At 36.6% G+C, this 13,161-nt stretch overlaps 1 protein-coding gene across 1 annotated transcript in view; it reads right to left on the bottom strand.

Annotated features, from left to right (window-relative positions):
* Positions 1–13,161, bottom strand: part of LOC105287962 (peptidyl-prolyl cis-trans isomerase FKBP14) — a 55,587-nt gene that overhangs the window by 3,475 nt on the left and 38,951 nt on the right. Inside the window, exon 2 of the mRNA XM_011353865.3 lies at positions 1,325–1,488. Within this exon, the coding sequence (XP_011352167.1) occupies positions 1,325–1,488 (164 nt within the window). The remainder of the gene's footprint in view (positions 1–1,324; positions 1,489–13,161) is intronic.

Here is a 13,161-nt window from a genome sequence, read left to right as displayed (position 1 = left end):
GGTGTAACGCTGTCGTCGTCGTGGAAATTGGATGTGAAAAATGGAGAGAGATGATGGCGTTTCAGTGAGAATATACTTGGATTTTCGTGTCTTCCTAGTCTTCTTTATCATTGTATCTCGTATACAACAAGAATACCTCGATAATGATATGCATTGAATAACACGGAAACGTGTTAGTGTCAGGTTTAGCATGAGAGTAGACAAGTAATCAATTCGAGTCGAAATCATAAATTATAACTACATTTATATAACGATAATATTATTTCTTCGTATTATTTATACTCTGCCTTTTTAATTTTTTTTATTGCACACACTATGTGAAAAATAAGTATTTATTTAATTATTATTACGTATTTCAATACAGAAAAGTATTCGAATAGATATCCCTATGCCATGATTAACTCGCGGATTCTGAATAGATGAGACGATCGTAACTCAGCCAACCGAAATTCGCAAATCGATTTTGCATACTCCGCATATTTTGTATTTAAAAGGTAATTAAAATAAACAGGGGGAGGTTGACACGTAACGAACGATTTATCTATGCGCGGGATCTCTGTGAAAGAGGCAAATCGTTCATCACTGTTGATGCTGCTGCTCGCGGAGGCAACGGTGCTCAATTTAATGGTTGATGCTTTATTGGATTTCCGTGCAATTGCATTTTTGACTTCGATTCCGTTACTAACGACTACCCTTGTATCGATCTGGCCGATACCGGCCGGCTCACCCCCATCCTTTTCAAGCTTTCCGTAATCCCCCTCATCGCGCGCGTAAAAACAGTTCCGCGTGTGATCCGAAAAATGCCCATGTCAGCGTGACGCCTTTTAATCGTGGTGTACGCACGCCACCATTGCGGTACAATTGATTGTCGAATATACATCCATTGACGTGTGTCTCGATTAGCAAAAGTTTGATTAGAGGGACATTAATGATGCATTGCAAACCCGAAAGAGCGATAAAATTGCAGCACTGATTATTATGTCAAATTTGACACTAGCACATAGGAAAATATTTTCATAGAAAGAATAGTTCATGTTTCTTTTTCTCTTTGTATCGTAATTGCATTTAACATAATTTATCCGCATAAAGATTTATTTGTAGAAAATATTACTTATTGTAATATAGAAAGTATTGATTTAATATTTGAATAATGTACAATATTAATAATATTTTTATTAGAAATTTAATTTTCTTTAGACATTTATATATGGTCCATTTTACTAATAAAAATGCATTTTGCTAGAGGCATGAGTATGAAATAACATTAACATTAATTTGCAAAAATATAAGATATGAAAAACAGAAATAATAAAAAACATCGTACCACCAGGAATAACGTTTCCGGCACCCTTGTCGCCATACCCAAGTTCAGGTGGTATCGTCAGCTTCCTCTTCTCGCCTACACACATGTCCAAAAGACCTTGATCCCATCCTTTGATAACTTGTCCAACACCTAGCTGGAAGGTAAATGGTTGATCTCTGTCCAAACTGTAACAGAAAAATAAAACAATCTTATTTAAACTTATAAAATCAAATTAACACATTTAGATATCTGTATCTTAAGTTGTGAAGAAATAAAAGAGATTAAAAAATATTATTTGCTAATAGAATAAATAACGAGAAAATTTACATGCCAAATGTAATCAAAGTATCTTTGCACGATTATACGCGTCATCGTCATTGCCTGTTAAAGTGGCACGTTGTATTCTTCCTTTTGCAAGCACAACGCGTTCAAATCATTAGTTGTGTTACATCGCACCAGCTACAACAAACTCTCTGAATGTTTGAAAGCAAAGAACCGAAACGTGATAATGAGTTCCACAATGACTCGTTCATGTCGAGAGTTAGAGGCCATGGTGCAAGGAGAGAAGCTGCCGCGGTGGATTAATTGGAAAACACGCGGAACAATCAAGTCCCATTTCTCCATACCGCGAACTTTCGCCAAGAATTCGCTATTGTGCACCGAGTGTAGTTCGCGTGACTATGCTCAATATTTCGCGTTAAGTCGCGAAAGACTCAGGTCGTTGCTGGAGGTGTCAATTTGTCGAGCTCTATAACGGAGAGAAAGAAAGAGAGGAAGGAGAGAGAAAAGCGTATATTCGAGAGATCGTTGTCGGCGAAAACCAGCGATTTCCTACGTCGATGGAATATTGCGGAACCAGCAAGGCAGAGTTGACGACGCGCGCCGTTCTCTAGGTTTCGCTGGAAGCATCCCGTTATTCATGATGATTTCAGGGTGTCACGACGTCGCTGTCACATGCAAGTAGAAAGTAAGCACGTAGCAACGTGCCATCAAATATAGGTATGTATGTATAATCAAATTGAGAATGTTATGCGGGTATAGAGGTAATATTAAACGAGAGTTGAAAATATACGTATATCGATAGAGGCAGGAGTAAACTCGGAAACTGAAAAGATATAATTGAAAGATATAATTGAAAGGAGAGCAAACAATTGGCGATTTGGTAGATATATAAACGATACAGTCAATCCAATATTCAGATAAAGTGGCTTTTATCTGAATATTTTACATTCACGTAATAAATATATCTTGAAGTTCTTTGGAATATTTAACGAAGATAAGTATGCAACAAAATTGCACAGAAATGTAAAACGAAAACGTTCGTTTTATCATTCCATTATTTTACTCTCATCCAATAAACATATGTATCTTTCTTGCGATATTTTATAGTAGAAAATGTGAGAATTATATGATTAAAGGGATTCTAGGTCCACATTCTTTTAACATAATCTTCGTCCACTTATACTACAACGACATAAGCTCATATAATTCATGGAGATTATACCGAGAAGTAAAGCAGAACATTCGTTTTATTTCTTTTTATTATACGCAATATTCTCATTTCAGAATAAACAGGGAGAATGGAGGCATTGTGTATTTTCTGATTAAACTGGCTGTAATGTAATTCCCCCCCCCTCTCTCTCTCTCTTAAATTTTTTGTGTTGGTCGAAGTTATTTGAGGAGAAACATCATTATTCCCTCAAGCCTCAATATGCATAGCATATTCTCGCTGGAACACATTCACGAACAATGTTCGTTATTTCTTTTATTGTTATTTTATTACCAATTACGTCACGTTAACAATAGTATTTAGTTCGCTCTCTTCTCTCCAGCCTTCCGTACTCTTGAACTTCACATGAACTTTATTTCGCATGATACGATCACGCTTTATCATGATAAATGTTAACTGCGAATCGGGAAAAACGATATTGCGTATCCTGAACGCAATATCATCGGGCCAATTATTTTTCCTACCGACCTCAGAGTGCAGATGATACAGTCAATTTTCAGCGTTATTGGTTTTCAGCTACGGTGCTACGAAGAAATTCTACCATGAAGGCAGATTGCTTCTTCAATGATCCACCATATTAATAAATAACGCTCTTTTCTGCGACATTAACCGTTACACCGCTTCTTATAATATTTATTACTTTTATCGGAAATGTTTATCCCTGTATTTCATAATGTGCAACGCATTACGTAACTCCAAATTCTATTATCATTTGTTGCGTCTAATATTTATGAACAAAGCAAACTTTATCTCACTCGACGCTCCATCTCGATCCGATTTAATCGAAATACATTTTGTAGTACAGGCGCACAGATGCCTGCGACCAGCATTATTATTCCACAAAGTTTCGCATTGACTTTTATCGAAAAACATTTTTCATCCCGGCTCTGCGATATCGCCGAACAGTTCGATAGTTTTTCCAGCGCGCATAAGCACAAGCGATATCGTCGACCTGGTGCATTATCGGCTTTCAGATGGTATACGACATTTTTCAAAGCAAAATATCAATATTTTCGCACGATAGTAACCAATGCTTTCTTTTTCCTTGAAAACAGAATACCAAGTATCAGACCATTTCAAAATCTCTTGCATGAACTTTATTGCAAAAGATGTAAAGAAATGTCAGATTAATCATCAATGTGATTTCTTTTCTTTTCGTCGGCTTATTTTCGTTGTTTTAGTAATTACTAATCTAAGCATGATTTAAAGAAATAGAGCGCTTTACGACACCAAATAATTATATGCAAATTTTTTTAGAATATCTTAATATTTTATTTATTTATGTTAATAGATTTTAACGAATGTTGCGCACTTCACTTTTAGCATCAAGCAATAATTCGAGATTAATCCTAAAAAACGAAATATATAGAACATAATATTTAATATTTGATCAAATAGGTTATATCTTCTTTATCTTACATAAATAAATAAACGATATTATTTTTTAATACGTATAAACAATACTGCTTTTGTTCATATTTCTTGAATGATTTAAACAACATGTTAAGATCGATACAACTAATTTCATTCTTGCACAACATCCTTTTCTTACATGTGGGATGTTCAAGTACTTTCCAGAGATACTCGAGAGTTTCTCCATGTTCACGCACGATAGTCCATTTTCCCTTAAACTTTCCCTTAACTTCTGCAAACGTTTCCCAGCGTAACGACACAGGCTATAGGTACCTTCTTCAGTTCGTTTTGTCAATGAGCATTAAGTGTCTAATTATATTACTGCTCGTGTGCTGTTAATTCATCCGCGTTATCATATTAAAACCCTGTTATTCACATTAAGATACATCACTAAAACCATTAAATGTAACACAAATATAACAAAAATCAACGTAAATCGAAATCGTTTATTTTGTCTCGATATCTTTCACCGATGGATTGTTAATATAACGACATATTGATGATAAAGCTCTCTCTCACACACACACACACACATAGATTGCATTTTATCTGAAAATTGAACATTACTGTCAGCTACCAGAAATATTGTTTATTTAACCGATCATACTTGGATTTCATTTCCCCAAACGATTAAATTGAACGTTATATATATATATATATATATATATATATATATATATATATATATATATTGATTATATGAGTGAATCAAGCGATCTGAAATAAAAGTTTGACAAAAATAAATGTTATTTTCTAGCAAATGAAATTTGAAGTGACTCTTTATCACTTATCTGGAAATTTATCTAGATAAGAAGGAGAGGAAGAAATTTTATTACCACGTTGCAATCTGGAAACCTAATTTACCAAGATTTCCATCTTTGGTACATATAAGAACACTTCAAGTCAAGAAAAATATCAAGTATAAAATCAGCTTATACCTCTTCGAAATAACATTAGAGCTCGAAGATGATCTCATAAGTGAGAAGGACAATTGTAAACGCGATAATTTCTGAGACGATATCGATCTCGCCATTCTTACTTAACTTATTTCAAGTATGTCTAAATTTGTAACCTATATAATCCCACTAACAAAACCTCACAAAGGTAAAAAGTTCGCCAAGTACATAAAAAATCCTACCTTGTACGCAACAACAAGTTTTAAAAACTATTTATCAAAATCAAAACTAAATATGAAATCAATAGTTAACTAACCATGTATCTCGAAGCAATTCAGTTTCAGTATTTTACCCAAACGTTTTCCGTGCATAATCTCTTATCGCATGACGACATTTAAGTACTTGGTGTGCACGAATTGCATTAAAACGTACTGTTCTACCTATAAGAGACATAAAATCATTTGCGAGTCATCATTGAAAAACATCAAGATACAAAATACAGTAGTTATCTTGATATCGTACAACTTAATAAAAATACATGACTACCCTGGCACACCCATGATTCAAAAAACTTTTGTTCTTTTTATTGTTTATATATGTACTCTCTCTCTCTTTCTCTCTCTCTCTCTTGCCGTTAGAAATTTTTTCTTTTTCCGAATAGTTCTGAGTAGTGCATATTGTTTTTTGGTGTGTTGTCTAGAGTTCTCTGCTAGTAAAAATACCATAGACCCCGTAATGAAAAAGTTCTAGCCGTTAGAAATTTTTTCTTTTTCCGAGTAGTTCTGAGATATTTATGTTGTTATTTGGTATATTGCCTAGAGTTCTCTGCTATTGAAAAAACTCTAAACCCAGAAATGAAAAAGTTCTAGCTTGTAGAAATTTGTTCTTTTGCCGAGTAGTTCTGAGATATTTATATTGTTATTTGGTATATTGCTTATAGTTCTCTGCTATTGAAAAAACTGTAAACACATTTATGAAAAAGTTCTTGCCGTTAGAAAGATTTTCTTTTTCGGAGTAATTCTGAGATATTTATAATCCCTCTAAAAAACCTTACAAAGTTAAAAACATATGCCAAGTACATAAAACGCAGAACTAAATATTGTGAAATCCATAGTTAACTAGCCAAGTACCTAGAAGCAATTCAGTTTGAGGATTTGTAATTTGAGATAATACTTGGTGTGCCCATGTCGCATTGGACATGCATTCTTCTAAAGTTGTACTGCCTTGAGTATTTTCACTAATGTCTCGTAAATCTTTGTATTTGGTAATATTAAAACAAATACATTTATAGTTTTGCACATTAGCGGAGTGATTATAAATATCCCTTTTCATTACTCACTCAATACAAATAATTTACAGATAGAGGTTACACAAATTATACCTATAGGTAGAACGTACGTTTTAATGCGACCCGAGCACGTCAAGTATTATCTCAAATTACAAATCCTTAAACTGAATTGCTTCTAGGTACTTGACTAGTTAACTATGGATTTCATCATATTTAGTTTTGCTTTTTTATGTACTTGGCGTATTTTTTTACCTTTGTAAGGTTTTTTAGAAGGATCTCGTTACTTTTTGTCAAAAGTTTTTATATTTCATTAATTTTAAATGTTTTTATGTATTTTTGTATTGCCGCAATAATATACCATTTTATTTCTGCTCAGATCTCATTCAACATAAAAATGTTGGATAATAAAGATTTATCTATTCGTGCAAATCTTTAGCGCTTGACGTCTATGCACTGAACTTGGTAACGCTCGATGTTTATGCAGTGACTCTCATTGTTCGGAACTTTATTTTTGATTTTTATGTACTTGGCGTCGCGACCGCGTTGCTTAATAAGAATGTTATGATGTACAGAGGCAATCAGGCAATGTCCGCTTGCTTTAAGTACATCTACTATTAATAAAAGCTGCTGTTTTTATAATATGTCTCTTGATCAGTCTATTCGCGAGAATTCCGCGAATTTTAGTATCAGACTAAACGGCATTTCAGCGTAGATAGCTGATGAATCAGCCGATATTCGATACAACGGCGTGTTATTTGAATGCTGGTTTTTGCACTTTATAGAATAATTCACAGAAATGTTGACGGATGTGGCATATTCAATAATGGATCGTCAAACAGAGGAACTTCGAGAAATATTAAAGATGTTTTATGAGCGACACACTTAATTCTATTGTATGAATAAAGTAAAATAGTCAATTATAATATTGCTGACATAAAAAGTTTGTAATTAAAGCTCTTTGCGATATGAGTACATCAAGAGGGCATATGTGTTCAATTAGAAGAAACAGACGCAGCTAATGTTTAGAATAAATTTCTTTCTATATAAATCGGTATTTTATTTTCGGAGTTTCAAGTACTCCTCGCGTCAAGAGCCCGACAAATAGTTAAATGGACACGATGGGCGGCACAACGACGTGTCGAGGAAATTACAAATTACACAGGCTTGAAGAATTACAGAAGCAAGCATGGAGAAGCAGTGAGAAAACCGAAAGAAGGCCAAGCACGTCCGGGTTCTGGACGTACGGTGAATAGACGTCCTCCTGAAACGTCACGAGCAAGGAATAACGCTCAAGCACAAGCAAGAGAAACCGAGGAATCGAGAAAGAGAAAAATACAAGACGCTAAGATAGAGAAGAAGGCGAAACAATTGCTCTGGGACTTTTGGCCACTGAGAGATAAAAAATTCCGAAGGACCGAATTCCATTGTCATTCTTCTTCCAGCATCCCTATACACGCGCTTCGTGAGCTTCCGTGAGTGTGTATCGCGGCAAGATCCTTAAATATTCACAGGGCTCTCTAGGGAACAGCTTGTACACACGTTAATATGTATTACGTAAAATAGACATACAGCAGAGGCCAAATACCAATGCAAGCGCGATTCAATTTAATCCCAAAAAAATGATTTATGAGAAACGTTAACGTTACCATGTTAACATAATTATTCTTGAGGAATTAATACGAAATAGCTCAGAAAGTTAAGCTAAGCTCAGAAAGCTTATTAAACTTTAAACTTTAACTTATTAAAAAGCTGTGCTTAGATTTTTTGGGATCTTTAATAATTATTTATAGACATTTTTAAATACACATATATTTATTTTATAAATTTCAAATTACGAAATAACGGTAATAGAAAAGAGACATAACGGAGAAAGACAATGGGCTTTTTAGAACTTTTCGTGATTTCGCAATTTGATTCCATCAAGCTTATAAATATTATCAGCAAGCATCGCAGAGACCACAGGTGCGAAACATAATGTGCCTGTTAATATTTCGCTACGAAAGCTGACTAAGCTGCGCTTGAAAAAGGGCCGACAAAAAAATTGGCGATAAAGGAAGAGGTAGAGGAGAACATCAGTGGAGCGATGGCAGAGGTGGAAAACGGAAGTTTTTTTCAGGAAAAACGAAAAGAGGAGGAAAAGACAAGGGCGTGCGAAAAACCAGCCAGCTTCTCTCCGCGCGCTGCTATTTGCATACACTCGCGCGCAGGTGGAGCGTGGCGTTTCCTGAAAATATAAATCGTGCCACACACGGGGATTCCATTCCGAGGGATGAAAGAAGAACGAAAGAAGAGAGGGATGGGTAGAGGAGAAAAGTAGGCTAGACCGTAGAGAGAGAGAGAGAGAGTCAGAAATAATGTACAGACGATGAGGGACACAAGACTGGCCGGAAGGGGAGATACGGGAAAAAAGGCCAACGGAAAGAATCGCTATCAAAGAATATCGCCCCTTGCGCCGTGACGATCTTCATTAACATATCAAAGCGATATTTAAATTTATTCCTTTCCCTGGTAGCGCGCAGCACCTTTACGTATCGAGGCCACGCTGTGAAAGCCAGCGCTGTAGCGTCACTACGCATGGCCATGTATTCCGCGAGAAGCGACGGGGGTGGAGGGCACCCTCTTTGAGCTTTTCATAAAGGTCCGCTCGTAGTCGGACGAAAGCTCGTTTCTCTCGTGGAATCCATTCTTATCCCTGTCTCCGTGATCGCGGAGTGCTTTCCACCGATACTCGGGTCCCCCATTGTCCACCGATCTGATAGAGTGCACGCCAAGAGGGTTTATTTTTTAAGGCGGCAGCAAGAGCCCCGATTGTTCTGTGAAATGTTATTTCTTTCGTAGAGATGATGTCGTGTCCTTTTGCTGTATATTGGAATATTCTTCAATATTGCACTGACTACGTTTTGTCCAGTATGAAATAAGGTAGCAATGATACGATCGTGACAAATTGAAATTACAAATTGCAAGTTAACATAAGTTCTAACATAATTATAATGTAATAAGAATCAAATTTTTTATCATTTAATCACTTTTTTAGTCCATATTTTAAAACCCATGTTGATATAATATTTAAAGGAAATAAAGATGTAAGCGAAAAGAGATTCTCTCTGTTATTTAGTTCTTACACGTAGAAAGATTTTTCTAAGAAGAATCACAACATGAAATAATTGCATATAATGCATTCGTGAGCTATAGATATTGCGTGTAATATCTCATTTATGAGCTGTTCTTCCATCACTTTTAATGGTTACTCGCGTGACTTGTCTGAAGTGTCGTCGTTGCGCGGGAAGAAACGAGCAACAACGTAAGAATTTACTGCACCATTAAGTGTCGACCTTGGCTAGGTCTCGGCTTAGATATCCGGAAGTGTTTCCGACGTAATGTCGTTGAAAGTACTTGTTCGCGTCGTAAGAGAATGCAATCTACGAAAGATCATTTTCATGTATATCAAATTCTATCATGTTATGCTAGTTATTATTCAAAAGGTAAGTTCATCAAACAGCCATGCTTGTATGAGAAATATTGCATTGTTTATTCATGCACTCGGCTCTTTGGTTGTAAACATAATCTCGCACGAAGCTTCTGTAACGTACAACCATGTAATCTCACATAAATTTTGAAAAAGAATTATTTCAGAGTTTGCTGATTACAAAATTTTCATAAAAATTCTAATTCTTATTTTACTTGTAGAATGGAGCTAGAATGCAATTATGCAAACAATAAATATCCATGTACTTTTTTTAAATTTAAATGATATTTTTGCTAAAAACTTTATGTGCACATACATTAATTCTAGGAATAAAATTATCTTGCAACTTAAAATCTATTTTTCAAGATAAAAATGGAATAGACTGAAATCATGCTAATTGAGATTTGTATGTTACATCATATCGTAGCTGCGTGGACGGTAAATAAAATATGCGTAACATAATTAATTTTTCAATAGTTCATTCAGAAATAATACGTTATACCTCTCAAATGTTACTCAAATAAAATTACATTTTTCTCGGTTATCATAACATACACATACACAACATACAAAATAAGTTTATTACATTACATTTATTTATTTATTAATTGAAAAACTTAACTAGAACTAGAACAGTAATCTACAATAGAATAGAATTATTGATGCTTTCAAATATAGCCAGTTGAATTATCAAATCCTATTCCATTTGTTTGAAACTTGTCTTCCACATAGCAGAATATATTTGTCATCCATGTAAAAATAATGTCCGGTTTTGTCTATTACAAAGTGCGCGCTCCCTTTATATCAAGTGTCCATAGATTGTAAACATTTTATTGTACTCCCATCAATTCATGCCAACTGGGAGATATTGATCTTTCTTGACGTGGACACAATACAAATTGGAATAATTCCAATGAAATGTCTCACGAAGCTTTTAGCGAATACAATATGTAATACTCCCTATGATGTCTGTTATATATCAACAGTAATTACGAACTCAAAAGATTAAGAGCCGGAAAGTTACCGAGCCTTCGTCTTTCCCCACAATTCTTGGTTGTCTTGCGTAATACGAGGAAATTTTGCATGAACAGTCTGATAAAGCGCCGTCGTCGCGGCGCAGCGTTAAATGCAGATTAGTCTCCCGTGCTCGGGTGTAACGTGCGAAAAAGTGAAAACGTCGCCCCGGGATCGGTCCCATCAAGGGCTCGAGGGATAAGTAAGAAGGGCCATTTTTCAGTGGCGGCGCCTTATCCAGGACACGGTGACACCGTGTAATACCGCGGTGGCGGCTTATATGCATTCATAAGATATTCATAAGACCTTCTCGCCCCCACGCCTCAATTCTCACGGACGACAAAAAGACGGCTCGACGGCCGTCCTTCGTCCCTGCATAAAGGATCAAGGGTAGGTACACGGCGGCCAGTAGAAACCATCCTCGCTTTTGCTGCGCCACTTCTTCCTGTGCGCTTCCTTGAAACGAGCTAAAGTTCCGCAAACTGTGTGCGTGTATGCGTCTTCAGGAAATTACTACGAACTTTCGTACAGATTGAAAAAGTTTTTTTCGAAAAGTGTCCTGGATCGTTAGGGTACCAACGCTCGCGTTTTCCGGATGGCGCATCGGTGGTCGAGAACACCACCTCCGTTCGAACTTTTATCGCGACTCGTCACCGCCGTCTTATTTTTCTCGTTCGCGCGATTGCGAAACGACGGAGTTACGTCGAAGCGTCTTCCACGAGTTACCAATAAAGTTTTACACTGATTAAAAGATCTCTTTTTTAGGAGAGCGTTTTGCGCCTGTCACTTTCGACATAAAAACGACGGGTGATCTCCTCAAGTTGAATCTCTTGCCGCAACTTCTTGGGTGGCTTCATCTTCCTCGTCATCGTTAAGAAGTGTCAAGAGTATATACGCGGCGTCTCTCGAGATCGCACAAAATTATGATAGAAGCAAGGTTTGTTGCAAAGTTTTCTTTCTCGGGGTATTATTATCACGCATATAGCATTTCATATAATGTAAAAGCCGTACAGCGCGTTAAGATTTGCGACGTTATTCGAAAGTAATCCTCTTATTATGTTATTACGTTTCCAGTTCTTTCACCACTTTACGCTTCTTAGCAGCTCATAATGCGAGAGAAAATTCCGCAAAAACTTAAGCTTTTACAGTATACCATAACCGTGAAGTAATAAACCAGGTGTACTTTCCCTTTTGCAATAATATTAAAAATCATGCTCGTTATTGTAACTTACATCAATTTAATCACTAAAAGTGTTGAATTTGCGGAACTTAATGTAATTTCTTTTTACTTTTAACCTAATTTTTGACATAAATATTTAACCGAAACTTTAATTTCTTTTAATTTGATCCCGTTTTTATGCAAGTAATAATTCTTGAACTGTTTGTTCAATTGGTTGTTACCTTGAATATAAGAGAAATATATCTGGATCTATTGATCAATAATCCTGATCTTTGAGCCGTTTAGCCGGGCTTTTAACGGGTTTCAACGGTTTAAGCCATGAGGCGTGGCTCCTTAACGCTCCAGCTGCTTCACCTGCAGGATGCAGCGGCGCAGGGACGACGTCGTGTAAATTCCGCGTGCTCGCTCGGCGAGGGTGGCTTAATGCAGATTTAGGTAGGTCGCTCGCGCGCGCATGCGGCTTTCAGGTTCCGTAGACTTGGGCTAATTAATTTATAGACTGCTGCCCTTATCTGTTGCTGGCGCCTACTATACACCTACCATTGCCAGGTACCTGGGCATCAACGAGTTGCTCTAAGTGCGCCGGTAGGGAACCCAGTTACCGTAGATTCGCGACGATAACGTGCTCTTCCTTCTTCGCCTGCTCGCCGTCTCTCCTACTAGAATCTACCAGAAGTTCTACCGAAAGTTAGACGAGAAGGGAACGGACTCGCGCGCGTCTGGGAATCGCAAATGATTTCCGTGCGGTTGGTCGAGCAGCCATCCTGGCCTTACTCGAGATTGCGAACGTCCTTACCAAGGTGACTCCCTACCGCGGACACGATGGTCGGAAGTTACCTTCCCATCAAGATAATTTAAAGTATTTCATGTATCTTCTATTCGCTATCTTTTCTCTGTATAACATTGAACGATGTGTTGAACGATGTGTTTTCAAATAAACGCTTGTTACATTATTGCTGAAATAAAACAGTCGTTACGAAGCAATTTTTTATCGACAAGTGAAGCAATTATCGCGCATCACCGAGAGACAGATATCCTCTTGAGGTGTGTTAAAAAATTTCTATCGACCTCAATGTATCGCGACTCTGGAT

Source organism: Ooceraea biroi, chromosome 2 (genome assembly GCF_003672135.1).
Source record: "Ooceraea biroi isolate clonal line C1 chromosome 2, Obir_v5.4, whole genome shotgun sequence".
NCBI classification, from domain to species: Eukaryota; Metazoa; Arthropoda; class Insecta; order Hymenoptera; family Formicidae; genus Ooceraea; species Ooceraea biroi.
Note: the sequence above shows the minus strand (reverse complement) of the source record. Positions and strands in the feature narration are given on the sequence as shown.